Source organism: Colletotrichum godetiae, assembly GCF_030913485.1.
Source record: "Colletotrichum godetiae strain CBS 193.32 chromosome Unknown BDP55scaffold_3, whole genome shotgun sequence".
In the NCBI taxonomy this organism is placed as follows: Eukaryota; Fungi; Ascomycota; class Sordariomycetes; order Glomerellales; family Glomerellaceae; genus Colletotrichum; species Colletotrichum godetiae.
The window spans coordinates 1,140,663-1,163,576 of record NW_026851251.1 but is presented as its reverse complement, the minus strand read 5'-3'; the positions used below and the strand labels follow the sequence as shown (position 1 = coordinate 1,163,576).

The 22,914-nt window shown below is 55.7% G+C and overlaps 6 protein-coding genes across 6 annotated transcripts; 1 reads left to right on the top strand and 5 right to left on the bottom strand.

Moving 5' to 3' along the window:
- The first annotated feature begins 1,042 nt into the window (after window positions 1-1,042).
- Window positions 1,043-2,110, top strand: BDP55DRAFT_213003 (uncharacterized protein). The gene has a single exon (XM_060566009.1). The coding sequence runs from the start codon at window positions 1,183-1,185 to the stop codon at window positions 1,831-1,833; it is 651 nt and encodes a 216-aa protein (XP_060435726.1). The 5' UTR covers window positions 1,043-1,182; the 3' UTR covers window positions 1,834-2,110.
- A 417-nt stretch (window positions 2,111-2,527) lies between these two features.
- On the bottom strand, window positions 2,528-4,154 carry BDP55DRAFT_689961 (pyridoxal phosphate-dependent transferase; the record flags this gene model as incomplete). The annotated part of the gene is made up of 2 exons (XM_060576802.1): window positions 2,528-3,987; window positions 4,106-4,154. 2 exons carry the CDS (start codon window positions 4,152-4,154, stop codon window positions 2,528-2,530), a joined length of 1,509 nt encoding a protein of 502 aa, XP_060435725.1.
- Window positions 4,155-5,061: 907 nt separating this feature from the next.
- On the bottom strand, window positions 5,062-6,627 carry BDP55DRAFT_689960 (uncharacterized protein; the record flags this gene model as incomplete). Its single annotated transcript, XM_060576801.1, has 1 exon — window positions 5,062-6,627. One exon carries the CDS (start codon window positions 6,625-6,627, stop codon window positions 5,062-5,064), a length of 1,566 nt encoding a protein of 521 aa, XP_060435724.1.
- Window positions 6,628-8,731: 2,104 nt separating this feature from the next.
- Window positions 8,732-9,919, bottom strand: BDP55DRAFT_540373 (glycosyl hydrolase; the record flags this gene model as incomplete). Its single annotated transcript, XM_060568116.1, has 1 exon — window positions 8,732-9,919. One exon carries the CDS (start codon window positions 9,917-9,919, stop codon window positions 8,732-8,734), a length of 1,188 nt encoding a protein of 395 aa, XP_060435723.1.
- Window positions 9,920-14,684: 4,765 nt separating this feature from the next.
- BDP55DRAFT_212947 (rhamnogalacturonate lyase) lies at window positions 14,685-17,112 on the bottom strand. The gene has a single exon (XM_060566008.1). It carries the CDS (start codon window positions 16,937-16,939, stop codon window positions 14,927-14,929), a length of 2,013 nt encoding a protein of 670 aa, XP_060435722.1. The 5' UTR covers window positions 16,940-17,112; the 3' UTR covers window positions 14,685-14,926.
- Window positions 17,113-18,091: 979 nt separating this feature from the next.
- BDP55DRAFT_645498 (WD domain-containing protein) lies at window positions 18,092-22,281 on the bottom strand. The gene is made up of 3 exons (XM_060573639.1): window positions 21,733-22,281; window positions 18,972-21,672; window positions 18,092-18,895 (listed from the first exon to the last, which is right to left on the bottom strand). The coding sequence occupies exons 1-3, from the start codon at window positions 21,853-21,855 to the stop codon at window positions 18,570-18,572; spliced, it is 3,150 nt and encodes a 1,049-aa protein (XP_060435721.1). The 5' UTR covers window positions 21,856-22,281; the 3' UTR covers window positions 18,092-18,569.
- Window positions 22,282-22,914: the final 633 nt, after the last annotated feature.

Here is a 22,914-nt window from a genome sequence, read left to right as displayed (position 1 = left end):
GTGGGAGAGGAGGGTGCCGTGGGTGCTCGGATAAGAGGACACGACTCACGACTCACGACTCACAAGTGCACGATGGCACGATGGCACGATGGTCTAATGGTGGATTTTTTAGAGAGGCATCTGGGCTCTCGAGCTGTGGCCTGTGGGAGCTGTGCTGCAACTGGTGATGCTGGGCCTCGTTTTGGGTGGAGCCATTTTCGTTTTGGAGAATGTGAGGCCCGGGAGCTATGGCCAGATCGAGAACCTTTTGACGTCAACGGCTTGGCGGGGGGTTTCTGTGGTGCTGTGGGAATTGTCTGGGCCAGTCCACAAATAATCGTAGCAACACAGCAGAGCACCTGAGAGTGGGGAGCATTTCGGGGCCGGACCCATGACATCATGCAGGCACGGTGACGACAAGCTTTCGAGCTCGAGCCCAATGGGCAAGCACGGCAAGCTCCCCCACATAGGCTTCCCGGCAGTCGAACGAGCCACCAGGCATGGATGACAGAAATGTCTGGCTTGCTTCAGCTAGTGGGTGCGGGGGAATGCCGGGCTGTCTCATGGCCCAGCGGTGAAGGGGGGCGGCCGGGGGGGCGGCCGGGGGGGCGGCCGGGGCTGGGTGTTTGTTAGTGTTGGGTATTAAATTTCTAGAGGTGCCCAGCTTTGTTTCTGGCGCTTGTCATTTCATACCCAAGATATTCACTTGTGTAGTTCTATTTCCCCTTGCCAGCCACAAATTCGATCCAGATCCAGATCCATCCCCGATTGCCGTTGAAAAGTGCAACGCCGTCAGAAGTCTCCCCTGCATATTTTGTCTCAATCCAGCACCTACCCCCCTCCTCGACAAGGGCCTGAACGCCATCTGCAATCCTTTGGAGATATATAATCCCACGTACCGCTGCAACTTTTTTGCACTTTGACGCCGCTTTTTGAAGGGAACGCCAAAAACCAAACCTTTATCACGCTTTTACCGTCGAGACGGATACCAAGAGCACTAGAAACCAAGCAGCTGTTTTAGACGACGAACGTTGAACAACAATCTTTGACGAGGCCTACACCGAAACATACAACAAGCCTCTGTTTACCTTTCAATTACGTTCAACACACACATATCCCATCTCAATATTTGGAAACTATAAACGAACACCAAAGTCAAACTGAAAAGAGCATACACACTACACACATATACACACATTCAAAATGGTGAAGCCGGGCAAGCTCCTCCCTCCCGATCCAAGACCATGGAAAGCGGAACCTGAAAAACGCAAAGAACGCAAAGAATTCGAAAAGGAAGTCGCAGGCTTCGACTGGGGCCAGGCCATCGCCCTCGGTCTCATTGGCGCAACGGTCGCTTTCGGGATCGACAAGACCCTCAAGCGCACGGAAGAAAAGCACGAAGAGGAAGATAGGCGAGAGGAAAGACGGAGGCAGAGGGAGAGACAGTCTCGATCCCGCCCGCCGAGGAGTAGTCGCAGCCAGGCTGGGTACGACAGGGACAGGTATAGAGGTGGATACGACGACGACAGAGATGACAGGAGCGACGACGGGCGGAGTTTTCGGGATGATCGGAGCGATCGGGATTACTATGATCCTGATTGGCGTGAGGGGGAGTATAAGTCCGTGAGGGACTATGCGCCGCCGCCGAGCGATGTCTCTGAAGAGAGGGCGGCGAGGGCGGTGAGGGAGGAGAGTGTTAGTGTGAGGGGTGTTGGGGGGAGGGAGTATGTTAGGGCTATGGACCAGTTTGAGAGGGATTATGGGTATGGAGACAGGCGGCCTAGGTATGGTGAGAGGAGACGAAGTCGGAGTATTCCTGTGTCGAGGTCGAGGGAGTATTATTCAAATTGGTGAGAACGCGACGCAGGCGTGGGGAGCGTCGTCGGCGTACCCCTGGTTCGGATGGATGAAGAACGGTTTGTCTGACATCCGACATTACGTTATTAAACGACATTATGAGAATGATTATGATTAGCATGGAATTGGGTGGGGATGGGTTTGGCATATGGGAGAAAGATCGAAAACATCTACAGCTATACTGTCCCCTTCCAAATAAGGGGTATAGTTCCTATGTTAGAGCGAAGCATTTACATGGTTTAGACGTTTTTACGTCATTTATCTTTTGAACAAATCTCTCGTTCTGATTTCGATCATATGTACCTGCAGCTCCAACGATGCTTTGCATTTGACGACAATGCGGTGGATGGTGCCATCCTTTCGTTCACTTGCTTTTATCGTATATGGATCATTGTCAATTGAGTGACTAGGTAACTACAAGATGACGAGATTCGCCTTGAATGATTGAATTATTTCTGCGCATGGAATATCAGGCCACCGCAAGGAGTCTGTACAAGAGTCATGATGATGCGGCTTTCAAGATCAAAACTGAACGCTGGGCTCGAAGACTTTGGCAGACAAAGACAACATTCCCCCCAGTACACAGCAGTCCTCATCGGTCACTCAAATGGCTGTGAGTTCAAACATGTAGACTCATATCCTACCAGGTCTATTCTTTCGATGCATTTCTACAGAAAGACGAAAAGAAAGCCTACTGCCCCTCGGCAAGCGCCTTCTCAGTAGCCGCCACAATGATATCAAACGCCTTCTTCACATGCTCCTCCTCAATAACCTGGCTGCTGCCCGTACACATGCGAATTCCATACAACCCATGAAGCGTCGTCGGCGTGAGGTAAATCACCCCCTCCCCATTCACGCTCTCCAACACCGCCTCCGTAACCTTGTTGCTCCGCTCTCTGTCCCCCCCAGCCCCCTTCGCCTTGCACGTAAACACAACAAGAGCATACCTAGGCCCCGTCACAATCTCAAACAAATCCCCCCTCCCCGCCACCATCTCGGCAAACCTCTCCCCGAGCCGAATGCCCCTCTCCAAGTGCTTCCGGATCCCGCTCGCCCCGTACGCCCGCAGCACGAACCACAGCTTCAGGCTGCGGAATCGCCGGCCGAGCGGGATCTGCCAGTCGCGGTAGTCCGTCACCAGCCCGGCCTCGGAGAATTGGTTACGCAGGTAGGCCGGCTTGATGCTCAGCGACTCGACGAGCCAGGCGCGGTCGCGCACCCAGAGGGCGGAGCAGTCAAAGTTTGTGAGCATCCACTTGTGCGGGTTCACGTTGAAGGAGTGGAAGGCCGTGAAAGGGGCGGTGAGGTGTGCGTTTTGGGGGAGCATGAGGGCTGAGCCGGCGTAGGCTGCGTCGACGTGGACCCAGATGCTATCCTGTTCGTCAGAAGCGAGAGCGTCTTTGATGCCCGGGAAATCGTCAACGGCGCAGGTGTCGGTTGTGCCGAGGGTCGCGGTGAGGTAGAACGGCTCGAGACCCTTTGCGCGGAGGGCGGCGACGGTGGAGGCGAGGGCGGGGCCGGACATTGCGTAGCCTGTTTCTGCCGGGGCCGGGACGGTAGCGAAGCGGACGCCGAGGATCTGTGCGGCTTTTTTCGTGGACGAGTGCGCCATCTCGCTGCCGAGGGCGACGAGCTTGGAACGCAGACGCCAGGTCTCTTCTTCCTTTTCCTCCGAGTCGGCGGGCAGGTGGGCGGTGCGGGCGCGGAGGAATTTATCGCGGGCGGCGACCATGACGGTGAGGATGGCTTCCGAGGCGGTGCCGTGGAGGACGCCGCCGCCGCGGGTGGGCGCGGTGGAGAGGTATGCGGCCGGTAGGTTGAGGAGCTGTGCCAGCCAGTCGAGGACGATTGTCTCGAGCTCGGTGACGGCGGGGGAGCAGATCCAGTTGAAGTGGGCGCCGTTGAAGGCGTTTGAGTAGAGCTCGGCGAGCATGGCCGGGTAGGAGGAGGAGCAGGGGAAGAAGGCGTGGAAGGAAGGGGATTGCCAGTGGGTTATGCCGGGGACGATGTGGGATTGGAGGTCGGCGTGGATGGATTGCCATGATTCCGGGTCCTCGGGGGCGGATTCGGGGAGGAGGGGGCGGAGGTAGCCTGGGGTTACCGAGGGGAGGACTTTTGGTTGGGAGGTGATTGTGTCGTAGTATTTTGTGACTATGGGGGTATATCGTTAGCGATGGAGGGCATCGTGAAGTGAGGTCATGTGAGGCAGGACAGAGTGAGGGTGAGAAGGATGGTGATGAGATTCATGAGAGTGTGATGAGAGACTTACTGTCGTCTATGGCCTCTGCGGCCGCGGTGCGGAATTCGGATGAGTCCATCTTGAAGAAGGTATGCTGCTTGATATCCAAGCGCTGAATCTAATGCTCTAAATCCGGAGCCTGGCTGCGTGCTTGAAGGTCAGTCTGGTCCGTCTTATAAGGAAGATATCTCGAGTCTCATGCCACCTTTCAAGCAGTATGAGAGACGCACACATGAGATGAAGTCAATTGTGTGTGGACGTAGGTAGTAACAGCCCAGCCAATCAAGCGCAGCTAACCGACTAGGGTCGGCTGTTCATAGACGGGTATCTGTATCTCTACTCCACCGTGCCCGCCCATCACATCATTATCCGATTTCCTAATTCCCCGATTCTTGGAAGGTGGATTCGGAATAGAGAGCTATCATAGGTCAAAAGCATTGAAAGCTGTTCGTCGTGGGTACGGAGTACTCGAACTAATCGTCGACCAGCCGCGCGGGGCGGCTCAGCGCGGGGTTGTTCGCTCGGAATACCGGCCGGAATGGCCTCGGAACGCTCCGACTTTACTGAAAACCAGCCCAATGGGTCTCGTTCCTTGTTCAAAGGGCGCTCCGTTGACATGAGAATGTCGAAAAAGCGTTTTAGACCCTCCGCCCTAAAGTGACATGAGCGTCGTACTTGAGTTTACATCCGGGCCCCCTGATCCCGGCACTAAGGGCGAGTCCGAGATCTAGTATCTGATATTACATGCCATGTGAGAATCACTAAAGTCAGCAGCCACCGGATCCACCTTGACCAGAAGTTTGACCACTTTGACGGTTCATCTTTTTCTGTGACTTATGCTCCATTTGCATTTGGGTCCTGGAAGCATTCAGAAGCTGTCACAAATCTCCCCGAAATTGATCAAGTCATCAATATGTGACCTCTAAAAAGTGGCTTTGGATTGAAAACCGTCAATCAACATGGCATCTACACTGACACTGAACTCCTCAATCGCACTCAAACATCTTTGTAGTGCTCACGTTGATCCGGCTCCAGCTCCTCCTATTCACAAGGCAGTCCCAAAATGTCATGGGCCAGTAAACGTGGTAAAGCCACCACGCCGGCACCGGATCCCACAGCTCAAACGTCCCATCCTTCCAGAATAGGACGTGCTTGACAAACGTCTTTACAGACAGCCAGTACGCCGCAATCGATATCCGGAAGAGCAACAGCCTCGCCGTGGGGAGCAGCAGCAGCGTGAAGAGGTCATGCCCGATCCAGTAGTACTTGGCCGGCCTCCTCGGCGTCACCACATCAATCTCCGAGCCGCTGCCACTAGAATTTTCCGTCTCATCTAGAACACTCAGATACTGCTCCACCAGATCCGGCGTATCCCCAAACAACGCAACAGCGGTATGCGCCCGCGGATTACACTCAATCGGATACAGCTTGAGCTGCTCAGGCTTACACCCATCCGCCGCCGCCGCAGCAACATCCTCATGGCTGACCATGAAATCGAAACTCAAGTGCCCCGTATACACCTCCCCAAACGACGCTGCCTGCTTCCTCGTAAACTCGAGCATCGCCCTCGACAGCGCCGACGCAGCCGGCAGCGCGACGTAGTGCATCAGCAGCTCCGCCGAGCGGCACGCCACAAAGGCCCTCACCTGCCCGCGGACCACGAGCGCGTGCGTGCAAAACTCGTCGCCGTCGATGTACTCCTGCAGCAGCCAGGGTTCCTTGTCCGACAGGCCCAGCCACTCAAGGCGGTAGACGTGGTCGTACGTCTGCTTCTCCGTCGGCAGCGGCAGCAGCGTCATGTCGCCGCGGCCGCGGTCGTTGACGCCCACCGACTTGGCGATGAAGCGCGGTTTCTTGGTTTTGGCGGTGGACGCGGGATCGTCGTCATCGTATGACAAGCTCCCCGACGCCTCCTCGAGCGCGGCTAGCATCTCGTGGCGGCTCGTGACGAGGTATGACTCTGGTACGCGCAGGCCTGTCTCGCGCGTGTGGTCCATGAAGGAATCCTTCTCGTGCAGAATCCGGGTGCGCGCGACGTCGGGCTGCACGGCACGGCACCGCGTGCGGGCCTCGACGACCTCCTTGACGACGCCGTCTTCCACGGCCGAGCCGACGCCTGAGCAGCTGACCCAGAGGTCGACCTTTTCCCGCTCGACGATTCGCAGCACCGAGTCGAGGTACGGGTCGGCACCGCCTCCGGCTCGGCCGGGTTTCTGGAGGACGTGGTAGGCGTCGAGGGCAACGGACCGGCTGCCGCAGGCGTAAGGGGAGAAGTCGGCGCCCACGACGCGGTGGCCTGCTTGGTGGAACAGTCGTGCAAGGGTGAGGCCCTTTGTCATACCGACGCCGGTGACGAGGATGGTGCGCCGCTGTTGCTGTTGGCGGTCTGTGGCGGCGGCGGGATCGAAGGCCTGGCCGGGACGCAGGAAGCGCTGCCACGCATGGCTCAGGACAAGGATTATCGCGGTGAAGGGTATGAAGGCGAGGCTGATGGCGATGAGGACTAGGTCCTTGAGGATCTGGCCAAAGGGGTCGGCCGAGGTGGCTGACATGGCCGCGGTGTTTGCTACCGGTTCTCCTTTAGATGAATTATTGCTTCACTGGAAGGAGATTGGTATCAAAAGAAGAGAGGGAATTGTAGGTAGGTAGGTAGCTGAGACCGAAGATGAGACGAAGAGTTCGCTGCGTGGTGCCGTCGTAAGTTTGGAAGAGCAGCAAGCAACGACATCCAATTGGGACGGGGAAACCAGTTCGGTCGGACAGAGCAAAGATGGAAAGGGATGAAACAACCTTTTCTAAGCTGCGTGTCCCAATCTTCGTCCCAGGATACACAGCGCGGCTGAGGAATGCTGAATTGCAAAAAAGTGTGGGAGGCATGAAAGCTTCTCTCTCTCACACACATTCACGCGAAAGTACGCGCGCATATCATCATGACCCTTTCCCGAAGGCTCCGACGCACCGCCCACTTGGGTTGATACAAGTAAACCTTACGTCATGGACTGCTGCAGCAATTGGCGCACCGCGCACAATTCAAATAGGTAGGTAGGTAGGTAATCCCCTCACCTCGTCGTACCTTGGCTTCAGTTAGAATACGCGCCAAAGTGATGTCTCACTGCGTCGAGTTATTGGCATGTTGTGTGAGCGACGGACGGGTGCTACAGCTCCTTCTTCCAACCGGAACGGGCCGGAAGGGAGGGGGAACCTGATGTCGCGGGCTCTTAACGCTATTTCGAAAAGTCAACGAGTGGGGGTGGCTCTCTTGTCTTAGCGAATTGCCACCCTGGCTGAGAATACGCGCAAGTGTACCATGACAAAGCTGTGGCTTGACTATCAGCGTCGGACAGAGTTCTGGCTTTGCAGGCTAGTTGGTGAAATGTGTGTGGTTGGAGATGGGAGGATGCCCGGATCATCGACTGCCTCTGCAGGGAACAATGAAGTCAAATCCCCACAGAAACTTGGGGAGCCAAGACTTCACCCCATCCTCGCATATTATGCATATCTACATATCAATAATTGTCCGTATAGTGGGAACGAATATTCTTATAAACGACAAAATAACAGTGACCAACTGTCATACTGCGAGCTTCATTCCTCTCTTTTAAGCAGGCCTATTATCATGAATGAAGGCCGACAGGAAACCAACAAAGAATGGATGAACTGACAAGTGATCATGCAAAGAAGGGAAACGGAAGAAGAAGAACATGATTATAAACCATCCGAACCCGAACATACTCTCAAAAGTTACAGTTGCATCGGAGTCGTCTCTTCACCCAAAAAAGCTTTGCCTGACAGCATAGGAACAAGGGGGGAAACAACCCGCGATGGTCTCCAATTTCAATTTCCCCCGCATAACAACCAACCATGGAACCTCAACCAACCAACCCATTCCCCCCGAACGACCTCCCTCGGGCAATTTAAAGCGGAAGCGATCAGCATTGCGCCAGAAATAACTTTCTTTTCTACACTACCGGCTCACAGCCCCCGAATGAACTCACGGGGGATCGTTCCGGGAGATCTCCTTTTTTGACTTTTGAGAGTTTTGCATCAACTCCCAATTTAAACTCCCGCGCCGATATCACCGTGGAGACCCCCTTGGCGCTCAGTCCTTCTAGAATCTCTTTTCTTTGAGATCCATGGAAGCCTAGCTCAGGGGAATTCCCTAGATGCTGTGGATCCATGGAGGGCGGCCTCGACGGAGTAGTTTTGGTGCAATTATGAGTCTCACAGAATGGGCAGTCATTGAGTAGTGTGGATGTATGTGGGGGAAGATCATGTATGTATTATCCAACACGCCTCTGCCTCAGCATATTCGCTTGCTCCCGCGCAAGCCTAACCTAAAGACTATCCAAAAGAAAACTATGGTATCATTACTCATTAGAGTCATTATTAACAATAAGCAAACCGCTCCCATGCGCCGCCCGAGCTGGTCTTGTCTTACTCAGCCCAAGGCATCAAAGGAGTGTCCGTGTGTTCTGAGGGGTATCCCGTTCTCGATCAAGTCTAATCCGTTCGTTGCCGTTTCCCCCTGCGCCCAATTAAAAAGAACGAGTGTTTGCAGAGCGGCCATGTGAAGAAAGTAAAAATATCCAACGCCTGCCCGATGATGGTGATGATCCAAAGGTCTGAGAACTATAAATCTCTAAAAGGTCTTTCCTCTCACGCGACGGCAATGGCGGCAACGATGGAGTCGAGTGCCGAGCTGTGAGTCGGCCCGGAAACGCCTTGCACAGGGCCCGACCAGACGACACCCATCTTGCCAGCCGAGTCGCGGTTGGTATTCCAGTTGCTGTCGGCGTTCTTGGTGATAAAGGTCTTGAAGTCGTTGTTGGGCGCTGCGGCGTGCAGGTATCGCAAGTTGCGGACAAAGATGCCCTTGAATTGGTTGCCGTCAGAGCCGCAGTTGGGCTCGCAAGTGTCGTGCAGGATACCGTTGTCATCGGACAGCTGCTTGATGGCCGCCTTGGCAATGTTAGTGGCGTCTGTCAGGACCGACTTGTCGCCATTAGCCTTGCTGAGCTCGACAAGACCGCCGAGAACGACACCTTGGTTGTAAGACCACACGTTGGCGCCATTGTTCTTGCAGTTGCTGTCCAGGCCGTCGTTGATGGTGCCATCGTCGTTGATCATGCCGGTGGCCTTGAACCAGGTCCACTGATCAGTCGCGATCTTGAGGTAGCTGGCCTTATCACCCGAGATGCGGTTGGCCAGCGAGGCGGCGACGCTGAGGTAGAGCTCGTTGGCAATGGCGTTGACATACTTGCGGTCCTTGCTCCAGTAGATTCCGCCATTGCAGTTAGTACCACCGCCGGTCTTCATATCGGCAAAGATGCGCACGGCCATATCGAGGTAGTCTTGGGTCTGAGTAAGATCGTAGGCGCGGATCAGGCCGAGCGCCCACCAGCCTTCGTCGTCATAAAACTCGTTGATGAAGTTGGGGAAGCCCTGAGCGCTGAATTGACGACCTTCGATGGGTAGTGGGACGTCACGCTTGGTGATGGCGTACGAGGTCGTGACAAGACCAGCCGCGTTGATAGACTTGGAAGCAGATGCTGTGGCCTTCTGAGCCTGTTGGAAGGTGTTCATGAGGATACCTCCGATGTTGAGCTCGTTAGCAGCATCCCGGTTTAGGTCGGCGAAGTCGGCGAGAGTTGTAAAGGCGTTGGCGCTGTTCCACCAGGCGTTGTCCCAAAGACCGGAGCCAACGTCGTACCAGGTCGTCTCGAGCGTGCGGATGGCGGCCACGGCATTATTGGTGTATGAGGTGGCGTCCGCTCTTTGGGCAATAGGACGAGTGGACATGAGAAAGACTGCCCGGGCTGCGAGGCCTCCAACGTTGGCGACCATGTTGAAGATTATTAAGTATAAGGAGTTGAGTAAGGAGGTGGGACAGTTCGTCTGGTCTTCTCTGTTCGAGGTAAAAAAGTGAGAAGAAGAGTAGTGGAGGAGGATATATGTATTAGCTGCGATGGCGATGGCGAGGGCAAGGAGAGGCCACTTTCGGTAGAGGAGGGCCGGGATGTTAAATATATCAGGAGCGGGCGAGGGTTCCAGTCCATGTGCCCCTTGTCCAGGTTTCCTCCGAACTGGTGGACCGACACAGCAGTAATGGAGGTGGTGGGAAGAAGGCGGGTACGGACAAGGCGATGAGGAGGGACGGTAATGCTGATCCTGGACGGCAATCTTGGTAGCAGGGCTCCGAAGAAGTGGAAAGCTGGGGCGGTGGCAGCAGCAGCAGGAATGGAAGCATGAAGCTGACGGGTTGGAAGAAGCGGAGATGTCGTCAATGTCAAGATCAGCGTCAAGGTAGGAGGAAGAGGAAGAGGAAGGAAAGGATAAGCAGGAGCTGGCGCAGGCGCAGCTTTTGCCAGCGTCCTGATCCTGCGATGACAGCGCCATGATCCTCTTTGCGTGTGTCTTTACTCGCAGCCTGGAAACAAGCACAAAACAAAACAAGGCTTCATCTGATGTTGAGATCAGGAGCTGGCTTCTCGTCGAGCCAGCACATCGCACGCGGCTGCGCCCTGACAGGGGCCACCCGGCAAAGAAGTACGAAGATCACAGTCAGGGGTCGGACTGTGGTGCCAGTTGGTGTATCTGGAAGGAGGAACCAAGGAACATGGGATGAGATGATGACCAGAGAGGCAAAGCGCGAAGAGTCCAAAGTACGAAGTATCCGTACTCAGTACCAAAGGGCAAAGGGAAGAAGAGCAAACTCGGAGTACAGATAGCAAAAGGGGCAAGACAAGACAAGGGCGTTTGAACAGCGGTTTCTTGGAGGGCGGGCGGGTCGGTAAGTGCTGTCGTTCATTGGGAGATATTCGAATGGGACGAGGGTCTACCACCAGCTCGGGAACTCTTTGGGAGTCTTGGTTGCTTGGGAGTTGTTGGAGTCTTTTGGGGAGGGGAGCTTGAGAGCTGAATGTGTAAAGGTGACTGGCGGTAGATGGTGTTTCAGACAAGATTGTACGTTATGCTGTTGGCGGGCGGCGCGAGACCGCACCAGCTGGTCTGGTCTGTGGTAGAAGATACCTTGCTCTGTGCCTGGGACTGAGGGAGGAGGAAGAGCAAGGTACCTTGCCTTGGGTATCGGTTTGTCCCATCCTTAGGTTGCGCGAGGTTAGGTACGTACAGCACCCGACGGCTTATCGGGCGATAAGGTACTTGTGACGAACCTTGAACCCGAACCCAGCGCGCCTGAACACTGAACAGTGAGACTGTGAGACTGTCACAATCACAACCCACGACTACCTTACGAAGTACTCCGTACTGCGCACGAGGAAGTGCGACCCTGGTGGCGCCAAGTTCCAACGTCCAGGAACCAGAGATCGGTACCCGGGCCTTCCATTAGCCACGGATGCTATGCCCAGGGGCTTAAAGGGTGTTGCAACCCCCCTGTCCCCCCCCTCTGTCTTGGGTCTCTTGGCTGGGACTGGCCCCCGGGCAGGAGGGGCAGAACTGAGGAAGGGGGATACCCTGGCATCTGCCGCCCCTAATTGGGAAAATCTGCACATCGCGCACCGCCACGTGCGGGTCTTTCCTTAGTTTCCTCCTCCATTCCTCCTTCGTCTGGTCCAACAGCGACACCTGAAGCTCCTGCTGTAAGAGAGGGACGTATCTTTTTTTCCGTCTCCAGCTCTTCCACACACCCTTCTTTGCGTCTTTCCCTCACCTTATGATGGTAAACTTTGCTCTCCATCCGCACATAGTAGTATTCAGATATGCAATGGGCAGCTCAATCTGACTAGCAACGCCAACGGAAGCTACGAAATCCCAAAGGATGCTGATCTGGGAATATCTGAGGCATCTACTCAAGCATGGTCAAGGTGACATCCACAAAGACCCCTCATGATGAGATCGCACGTTCCACTTGCACACCAACAAGCTCCGACAGCTGTGATTCATTCCCATGATCCAGACTCGCATTCTGGACCTGCGCTTCATTGCGATGCCTGTTCGCCCCAAGTCATCCTTTCAGTCATTGCACAACATCGCAGCCTCGGGACTGGTCCCTTCGCCTAATGGATGCACCAATACTATATCGTTCACCAACATCTATTGCTCCGCTGACGTAGCCGGCTGGAGGGATCATCAAGCTTGTGTACAATGGATGGACACCAGACTCAGATGACAGTCCGACTCAGACCGACTGTTGCAAAGTCCGCGGACTTTGTTCTCTCATGCGCATGACTGCGGCGTGCAGTCAAATATTGGCAAAATCATGGCCACAAAGTTACGGCTCGTCATCCAAGACTGACCAAGAACCATCCAAGAACTCCAGGCCCTGGCGTCGACGTCTCCAATTCGTTGCTTGACAGCTTATTTCCCACGGCAGCGGCGCAGAGGCTGATCCTCAATGCGGTGGAGCGCCATGAAAAATTCTTTACAAAGTACCTTCCTTCTCCTGAGTATCAACTGGCGAGACGGGGAACCAGGGCTCGCTTTGTTTCGAGGACCTCAACAAGATTACCTCGACATGCAGAACACCAGAGACATGCCAGCAAAGATACCAGAGGCATCAGTGCCACCCTGGTCCCGGGGGGTGGCTGACGACCCGAGCTGACAGCGGGGATGGAGGGGCATTTCTCGCATTCCCACTGCCGGGGACCACCTCGCACCACGAGCTGGCCCGCAACCTGCAGGTGGGAGCCGATGTCGAACCTGGAGCTTTTTGGACGACAGCAATCACGATGGCTCATTTTTTTTTGCATCAGGACAGTCTCTCTTCTTCTCTTTGCGACACCAAAGCCTTCGATTTTCGAATCAGCATGCTCGACGTGGCAGGGTCGCAGCAAGCGCGGCCAAGTGACCTTATGCAGAACAAGAGCGATGCTACGATGAAGAAAGATCACGAATCACCCTCGATGGAGCCGTGACCTTGGCCAGTGCTCTGGCGATCACTTCGATGTTTGCATTCAAACCTGAGAGGTCACACCGACATTCAACGCGGCCCGCAGTCTGCGGCCTAAAGATGCATCTCCGGGATGGGTGGATGGATCAAAGCCGACCAAGTATCATCCTCCAAGCAACGGGAATAAGTGCTGCCTAACCTGGCTCACACCGTAGGCACGATGACGAGATGGTCATACTGCGGCTGTTGATACTATTCCCGTCATCTGCCCAAAGTCCTTTGGGCGAGGTATTACGCGGGAACAATTCGATCATCAGAAGAAAGATCTTTGGTCAGAGACAACATATGCAATGATACGCCGCATCAGCCTTGCTCAACGCAGCCGGACGATCATCCACTCATTCTGGAGAGCGTGAGAGCTAGCCAGGTACAGGTTCAGCATCGCTCCAAAGTACCTTCGAGATAGCTGCGTGCAGATGGGCAGCCCTACCGACCGTCATATTGGGCGTACAAACTACAGCTTCTTTCCAGCCCGGCGATCTTTTGCCGGCGAAGGCCTAGTACGCCCGCCTCTTCTGCCGCCCAACCTTGAATATGATGCATACCGAGCACCAGCTCGCCGTTGCACGGCATACAGTTAGCCTTGACCGCGGCACATAAGTTGCTAAATCCTACAATTTGTCTGGCGCAGCCTGCTGTCTGCACTTACATGCAGATATGGGCGGGGCGGGGCGGGCAGTGTTAGTGTTGTCTCTTTGGGACTTGAGCAATTGTGTGGCCGGGTTACGCCCGGCCAAGACAAGAAACTAATACCTACCTCACGCATTACGCTGTTCAGAGCATCAGATTCAGCTATTGGAAAAGATCCGGCAAAGGCGGCGTTTGACGAAACTCTTTGGTTCCGCAGATTTCTGCGTTTCTCGGGGAACTATCCCTTTCACGGACTGCGAGTCGGTTATCGGAATGTTACGTTTCCCAGGCCCTCTACGGAAGCTCACCCGGCCGAGAAACTAGTTACCAAGCTCAAATATTGGTGCGACTTGAACACGAGCGCAACCCTCTGAGGCTGGTCTAACGTAGCTCTCCCGCGATTCAAGAAACGCCGCGAGTTCCAAACCGCCTTTGGTGCACGAACCCGACTACTTGGTTTGAGACTTTGTCCTTTTTCTTTTGTGTTGGTCAAACATTGATACTCTCATTCATGAGCTTGCAAAACCGCTCGGTAATCGATATTTCAGCCACTGTTGAACCAAAGACAGACTGAACAGCCAGTGTCAAAAAGAAAGGGAAGACCATCATTGAGCAAGGTTCAACAGTTTGAAACGCTGATTTTTGGGTCGCACATGGCCCACGAGAGTACTCCGTACGTCGTCGTCAATCGACAAAACTCCATCTCTTGGTACAGAATTTCCACTTCTATGCGACGCCCACGGTAAGAACCATATCGCAGGCCCAAACATGCCCCTGCCTCGGCCTGCTCCTTTTCTTTACTCCTGGGCCTGAGAAATTGAACCACCATCACCACCACCACCAAACTCCCATTCTCTCACCTTGAGTACTTACGCGTTCTTGTGGCTGCTTGCAGTCCGGGCCTTATCGCAAAACACGACGCTCCCACCTTTCTCTTGACAGTAAGGAATCTTGAAACGAACCGTTTTACATCCGACCGCGCGGCGGGGCCTGGCCCAAACCTGCACTCAATTATTTTTCGTCCATACTCCGAATCAGACTCAGCCTCTTTTAGACTTGCTCTTGCTTGCGTTCGTTCAATGATTCTGTCTGGCTAGGACCCGGCTCTTCGGCACAGAGTCAAAGCTTCTATTTTATAGTTTTTTGGTATCTTCTTCTCCAAACCCGAAGAGGAGAAAGAATAGGCAAGGAAGTAATAAAGAGCAGAGACGGTTGTCTGGTGATCAATGTTAAACTTTATTCATGTCTCGCTTATTGCATCCACTGAAGGGCCAATTCAACTTCAATGACGAAATCCGATTACTATCGCTCTCTTACTTGATCTCCAACCGCAGCGCATCATACTGCACGTAAATAGCAGGCGTAAGCACAGCGCTCTCATAATTCGTCGCGCCGTACGGCAAGCTCAGAACAATTTCGTTCTCGCCCGCCTTCAACAGCTTCGAGTCAAAGACAAACTTGTTGGCGACGTTGTAGCACACCACCGCCGACCGCACCGCGCACGAACTGCTCTGGTAATACGGAATCACCCACGGCTCCAGGTCCTTTCCGTTGACGTTGACGGTATACTTCAGGTTGGAATGCGGCTCGCTCGCGTTGAAGACATCGGTGTTGCCCGCCGCCGTCTTGGCGCCCGCGAGCTGGACCGTGAACGTGCCGTACCGCTTCTGCGTGACGGCCGCCTCCTCGAGGTCGAAGACGAGGGTCCAGTTGTTGACGTTGCCGTCGCCGAGGTAGAGTTCCGGACGGAGGGAGTTTCCTTTGCCACCGAAGGCTGCCCAGTGTACGTAGTTTAGGTCCTGCGCGACGTCGTCCTCGCCGACGCGGAAGCGGACGCCGTCGGGGAACTCGGTGGGGAAGTCGTAGCGCGCCCAGTAGATGCGGTATTCTTCGGGCGTGCGGGGCTTGGTCGTGTCGCGCGCGAAGCCGTGGCGGTATTCGCCCGAGGACTTGTCGGGGGTGCCGATGCGGAAGATTTCCGTGCCGGCTTCTTCCTCGCGCCAGCGCGCGTGGGTGGTGTCGATTTTGCCGGCCACGATTTTGACGTCGTCCTTGATGTATTGCCCAAAGATGCCGTCGCCGTAGATTGTGAGGCGGTATGTTCCTTCTTTGACGCGCGGGATCGTGGCGTAGCCTTGGGCGTCGATGTCGGTCCAGTATTGGTAGGCTTTTGTGTCGAATACATTGTCTTGGAAGTCGATGCCGTTCTGCGCCAGCACGGCGATGGGCTTCGTCACGCCCTCGGGGAGGTCGACGTGGAGCTTCCAGGTGGTGCGTTGCGTCGAGGGGACGTAGTTGGGCACGAGGTGGGCAATATCGTCGTAGAAGGCGGCGTTCCACTCCGGGTCGGCGAGCTTGGCGGCGTCGGCGTGGAGGTCGAGGATGGAGGTCCCCGCGGGGCCCTTGTTGAAGTGGTAGTACTGTGGGCCGAAGGTGCGGTCGAAGCCGTTTGTGATGTTGGGCGTCTGGTCGCCGTGGTGGTTGGATGAGATGTAATTGTACACGATGCCGTCGACCGTCAGATCCGAGTGGAGGGGGCCGCCGAAATACGTGTCGCGCGTGTTGAAGACCATCCAGGCGCCGAACGCGGACCCGTCGGCCGTCTTGGAGCCGTCGGCGAACATGCCGTAGGCGTCGACGTCGCGCCAGGTGTCTTGGAAGGTGTATTTCGTGAACCAGTCGGCTTCTTGCTGGACGTAGGGGTCTTGAGGGGTGTTGCCAAGGTACCACGTTGCGTCTTGGACGACGACCTGCTGCGCGACGGCGTCCTTGGAGGGCAAGGGGGCGTACTGCGTCGGGTTGGTGAGGAGGTGCGTCCACATGGGATCGTTGGGGCGGAACAGCGTCCTCAACTCCTGGAGGTTCCGCAAGAAGGGGGCAGTCTCGTTGTGGTAGGCCACGCGGCTGAACATGTGCAGGCCCGTCTCGCCGTCGCGGAGGAACCAGTACTGCTCGAGGACCTGGCCCGTTGAGGCGTAGGTATCTGACATTTTGACGCCGCCGTAGGCTACGCCGGACGAATCGGTGCCCGAGTAGAGCTCAAAGGTGGGTTTGACGGTGCCGGGCGTCCAGAAGCCTTGCGGGGTGCAGTAGCAGTCTAGGTAGGGCCCCTGGCCCGTTGCGCCGGAGGCGGTGCCGAGGAGGTTTACGCCATCGAGGGTGAGTTCGACGACGGCGCCGCCTGGTTTGGAGACGGCGGCGTAGAGGCGGTCGTTTGCGATGATGAGGCGGTTGGAGGTTTCTGTTGCGTTGAGGGCTGCGGATGCCTTGGTCGCGAGCGCGAGGGCTGCGCCTAGGGCGGCGCCGCGGAGGGAGGAGACGCGCATCTTTTCTCTCTTGCGAGGCTTTTGTGACTACGCTCAGTCGACGACGGTGAGGATATGGGGACTGGCGAAAAGGGTTTCGTTCGACTTGATATCTCGTCGGAACTCTAACTCTTCGCTTGCCTAGCCAGCGAGAAGAGACCAAGAAAGGGGAGGTTCAGCATGGGAGAAGAGAAGCTCTTCCTTTTTATGACCGCAAGCTATTCTCCCGAAAGGACCCCGTCATGACGGGGCCTTTGCTGGATGTTGGTGTGGAGGAGGGAGGATCTCGGGCATCTCATCTCCGGAATTTGTTTATTTCTCTTGGGAAGGGAATACGACCCCATGACCAGCCCCCCCAGCGATAATATTTAGGCTGGCAGGCCTCCCCGCAGGTCGCAGGGTTTAGGTTGGGTTGGATTGGATTGTGTCCGTATCCGAACGAGGGAGGGCTGCATATGCAGATATTGCCAGATAACGAAGCTGACAAAGTAAATCAGTATGAGAGATGGACATAGAGATGCGGGGAAGGCTGTCACCTGTCTGTCTTTTGTTTGGCGTACCTGAGGGAAACATAGAAATGCTAGAGTCCCGAGGAACCGTGGTGAACTGTTTTGACATGCAAGGACGACCATGTCTGCGTGGAGAAATTGAGGTCCGGACTGGCGGACGAATGACATGGTCCAATTCTTTTTTCAAAGTCTGGGGTAGGTAATTAGTTGGGACCTTTCTCCGCACGACGCTTCCCAAGTTTCCCCCAGACCACCCGCAAACCCCGTCCGCCCTCCGCCGATCTCCACCTTTACTTCGGTACCCTCTTCGCCGAGGCGAGTCGGGCCAAGGTGGCCAATGTTGGTAGACTTCGGGACTAGCAAGTCACCGCCCACAGCCAAGCAGCGGGATTTCAATTCCATGACAGGCATGAATTGGAACCTTTCTCATCTGCGGGAACCCAGGTAACACTGCCTGCTCTATCCGTAGTGGAAACCTGTGAAAAGGATCGCCCACCCCCTCAACCTTGTGGCCGGCTTGCCGTGTGCTCAGGTTGCGTCGGTGCAACAACGCGTCGAGAAGGAATCTAAAAGGGGGTGTTTCCGCCTTTCGGTTCCCCGGCATGATTTCCCACGTATTGGGGCCCCCCGTGGGGTTCATCACTTGGCGGAACCGGATGACCGGGTTCGTTTTTTGCTTACAGTCTTATTCCAGAAGAGAGGGCGAACAGCTGTCCGTAAAGTTTCAATGATGCGGAGATGACTGACTCGGCTTGAGGTTGCCGAGCTCATGCGAGTCGATCACGGTGGTATCGGGAGCATCGTGATGTGTAGATAGATGAGCCCCCACAAAGGGCCTTGCTCTTCTTCGTATTAGCCCGTGACGGGAAGAATGAGAATAGTGAACAGGGCTGGTTGAGAGAAAGACAATCGAGGGGCATGTTGCTCCAGAATACCGTTTGGTGGGTATTAAGATTTGATTCATCCATCTCGCCAGACGATACCTTACTCTCTACACGGAATGGCGTCTTTCCTCCTTTTTCTCATAAAAGTCTCATAGAACCTGGCCCTCTATCTTTCCACAAGATGATCAACGAACAAATAAACAATCGCTTTTCCCTTCCTGCTTCTCTCCGCCCCCCCTTCTCTCACACACTCTCTCTTTACGTCCTAGGGCTCCGCAAGAAACCGACAACACCGCTACAGTACCCAACAAGATCGTCCAACCGCCCGGCCTCCCTCGCCTGCAGCGTCTTCCACTCGCCCAACGCCTCCAGCAGCTCCGCGTCAGCCATCACGAGGTCAAAGTGCAGCCGCAAGAATACAGTCATCCAAGCCTGGACCAGCTCGTAGTCGCGGCGGGCCGCGAGGCGGCTCGTCAGCGCGCGGATGAAGTTGAGGAGGCCGCCGTCCTCGGGGGAGAGGGAGCGGAGCTCGAGGTCTGCCGTCGAGGGGGAGAGGGATTTGAGGTGGGTGATGAAGTCGTCGACTATTTGACATGTCAGCTTTTACCGTTCTTCCTTGTTTTGAGAGTGCAAAGTGATGGAAGAAAATAAATGACTTACAGTCTCCCGAGGCTGCGCCGTCGTCCAGCTTGCTCGTAAAGGCTTCCTGCATGCGGCCACGCTCGAGCTTGGTGATGCGGGACTTTGACTCCGTCGCGGCATCGGCGTCGGGTGCCGCGGCGCCCTCGATGAGCGACTGCTGCGGCTGCTTGCCGGCACCGACGGAGGGCAGGAAGAAGGGCGCTTTCTCGGGGGCCTTGGGGGCCTCGGTTGGCTTGTTGCGCTGCTTGATGAGGTCCAGGTGAAGCAGCGTCTGCCAGCGGCTCTTGGGGACCAGGGACAGCGTTGTCAGCTCGGCGCTGAGCTGCTCGACCGTCGGCGCGACGACGGTCTCGTCCTGCGCGTCCGCGTCACCCTCCTCGTTGAAGGCCGCCTCGAGCAGACCCTCGCCGCCTTCGCCAGACGTAGTGGGCCCGGTGAGCAACGCGGCCTCCTTGTCCGAGATTTGCCGTGTCGGGACGTGCGTGAAGAGAGACTTGTTGGTCCATATGGCGACGCCGAGCTCGTTCTCGATCGTGGCGGCGAGGTACTCGCCCGAGGAGGACATGGCCAGCGCGGTGCAGGGCTTCTCGAGGCGGATGGCGTCGATGAGATGGCTGGTGGGCAAGTCCCATATTCTGACGACGCAGTCCTGCGAGGCGGCGATGATCCAGCGGCCGTCGTTGGAGAAGCAAAAGTCGTTGATGGTGCCCTGACAGCCCCAGAACTCTCTAATTGTCCTCTTTGTCTCCAGGTCGACGACGCGGACCGAGTTGTCATCGCAGGTGAAGACCATGAGGTCGTTTGCGGCGTGGTACCGGCACCCGGTGATGGCAGCCATTGGCGCCCAGTTGATCTGGTGCACGAGGTTGCCCGTGACAAAGTCCCAGAACTTGATCTTGCCGTCCAAGGAGCACGTGATGACGTTCTTATTCATCGAGTCCACCACGATGCCCGTTATCGCCTTGGTGTGCCTTCCTGTGCCGGCCGCAAAGCCACTGCTCTTCTCAGTGTGAAGCTGCACGACATCGTCGGCCTGCTTCAGCTGCTGGATTTTCAGCGCTCTCGCTTGAGCGGGAGTGAGCCTGGAGGGGAAGCGCTGGCGGTGAAGACCGGATTGCAGGTTGTACATGTCGATGCTGCCCTCCACGGAACCGACCAGAGCGAAAGTGCCGCAGGAACTAATGGCGATGGTAGAGACGAAAGAGCCGTCGCCTGTCGGGAATGCCCATCGACCGGCTCTCTTGCGACCCCAGAACCATGTACGCGCCCAAGCGTCATCCTTGTGTGCCGTCACGACGCTCTCCCATCCAGTCGATCCGCTGACTTCGGCATCAAGCTTCTTCTTGTTCTCCCTGTGCTTCTGCCAGATGGGCTGGTTGCCAGGCAGGGCACCAATGCCACCGTCGCGGTTGAGAGAGCTGGCAATGCATGTAATCTCGGGAGCCTTGAGATCTTCCAGAGTCGTCGTAGGACCCCTGGCCATCGCCTTTGTAGAAAGTATACCAGTCTTCTTTGCCATCTTGCGGATGTTTCCTTGGCTGAGCTCGGTGCTCTGGCCATCGCGCCGCATACTCCATCCCCAGAGACTGCGATCCTGACCACCACTGAGCAGCCACTTGTTGCCCGCGTCGGCTCCATCAAAGTCGGAGGGGAGGAATTCCAAACACTTGACGGGCGCGGCATGACCGCTGCGCTGGTGCAAGATACGCGGGATCGCGGAGAAGGGTGTCTCGTCAAAGATCCACGTCTTGAGTGCGTTATCACGTCCACTGGTGACAACAACCGGCTGGCCTGACAGGAACTCAACCTTGCTGATGCCTCCTCGCACCAAGGGACCGTCGCCAGACGGCGGGTTGTGCGCACTCCTCAAAACACCCATGACCCTGCCCCCGTTGTTCAGGTCCCAAAACGTGACGTCTCCTGTGGCAGCGGTAGCGGTTGCCATGACACCGTCCTTGCGGCCGTCGTGACCTGCACCCATGCCGTCGGATCTGAAGGAGATGGAAGTGACGGGTTCATCGTCGTGGCCGGCCTTGAGTTGGATAATGGGCTTGTCGGTCAGGATGTTCTGAATAACCAAGTTGCCGTTCGCGTAGGCAATGGCAAGGAGTGACAAGGCCGTGCTGGGCTGCATGCAAGTGACGGCGCCGCAGTCGGGAGTCGGAGGGAGGATGGTGTAGATGAGTTTCCCGGTGCTGACGTTCCAGATTTCGACCCAACCGTCCTTGCGACCGACGAAAATCTTGTTGAGGTAGGTGGGCATGTTGGTGACGCCGCCCGTGATCTCATTGGCGCCCGACTTGCCAGCCATGGTGTAGAGTGTGGTGTAATGCTCTAGCGTGGCCGACTTCCAGACCTCGAGTCTCGTCACAGCGCATCCGACGATCCATGAGCCGAAGATGAGGATCTGTTGGATAGGCTCATTGAGGTCTTCGGGGAGCTCGAGCTCCTCAACCTTCTTTCCACGCTTGTATGCCCAGAAGCCCTGCTTCTCGCCCTTTCTGGCGTCGCCCCATGCGGCGAAAACCTTGTCCTTCCATGCGAGCGTTGTGGTGATGTCGGCTGGAGTCTGGGGGCGAGTGACGAAGACCAGGTTGAGACCTCTCTTTAAATCGTAGGTCTGAAGGGCTCTTCCTACCGATGTCGTAATTTGGAATGTCGTCTTGCCCATGGGAATCGAAGTGAATGGGACGTTCGTGGGGGAGACGAGGCCGACAGTCTACGATGAGCATTGGCATTAGCATTGAAAGTCCTGTATCATCAGTATTAAAAGACATACTCGGAAAGGCGCAAAGATGCGCGAGGACTGGCGTGTCGCGGCCGCCGGCTTGGAAGCGACAGTAAGCTTCTGTCGCTTGACCAGAGGCCCTTCGGGTTCCGAGTGAGGCATTGTGGCGAGCATGTGGACTTTGCGGACTCGGACGCCTTTTCCGGGATGCGTTTCGTTCGAGGCCTTCAGACACTAGCTGTCGAGTCGTCGCCCAAGATTTTTTTTTCGATCTTTTCGAATCAGACTTGGCTTATCTTATCGCGATTGGAGTTTCGCCGGGCTTCAGCCGGCTGGTCAATTTGGCCCCGCCATGGACAGTTGAGGGCGCGGGGCAAGTCCAATTGGGCGCATCTGATTGGTTGAGAGCTTTCATCCTGCGAGTTTCCCAAAACGGCTGACTTGGGTACTTCACGACCAGCTCATGGAATGAAGGATGTTTTAGGACGATGATCACCGTATATGAAGGTCGCCAAGCATGCGTATTAGTCGTTGAAGTTCTTCCACCGGGTTGTGTTCAATACTTCAGCCCTGATATGTTCCTCTTCTTTCTATCCCACTCGGTTCCATGGTGGTTTGAACATTGGACTGCAGATTCAAGAGCATGCATCGGATGAAATCATGAGGTTGCGTCCGCTAGAGCCTAGAACATTTCATCCAGTCTTTGAATTTGGGACAAGCTTATCGTGCATGTGTAGGTGAGGGGTGGAAGACTAGAGAGGCGCCATTGATTGAGGCTCGAGGTGTCAGAAGCTGCGTTCGGCATCGTGATTCGCCGGAAACCGTAGCTGGAGCGCTTCCAGCTTGACAACGGTAGCGACCAAGTCCAGCTGTCAAGCGCTGGCTGCATGAGAAACAGGAGAAACCTGACCTAAAGGTACACTACATTTCAAGGTCTCAGTTGGTGTTGCTGGCCCCCACCTCTTTTCACCGTCTCCAACGTCATCCTTGCTCTGCGTCTAGAACGTTTTTCTCCCACTCAATTCCCCCTCCCTCGCTGCATTCTCTCGAGTGCCATGTCTTGGCTTGTGGGATTTCTAGAAAGTCCTTCTGCTGCAGTGTGAGATAGGTACTCTCGCTTGTGCCTCCCGACGCCGCCCCGCCACTTTGTCTCACTCTCATGGCACACATTTGCATCATCACGCTCGCGGCAGTCAGTACCTAGGCATTGGTGGTGTCGCAATCGCTCTTCCA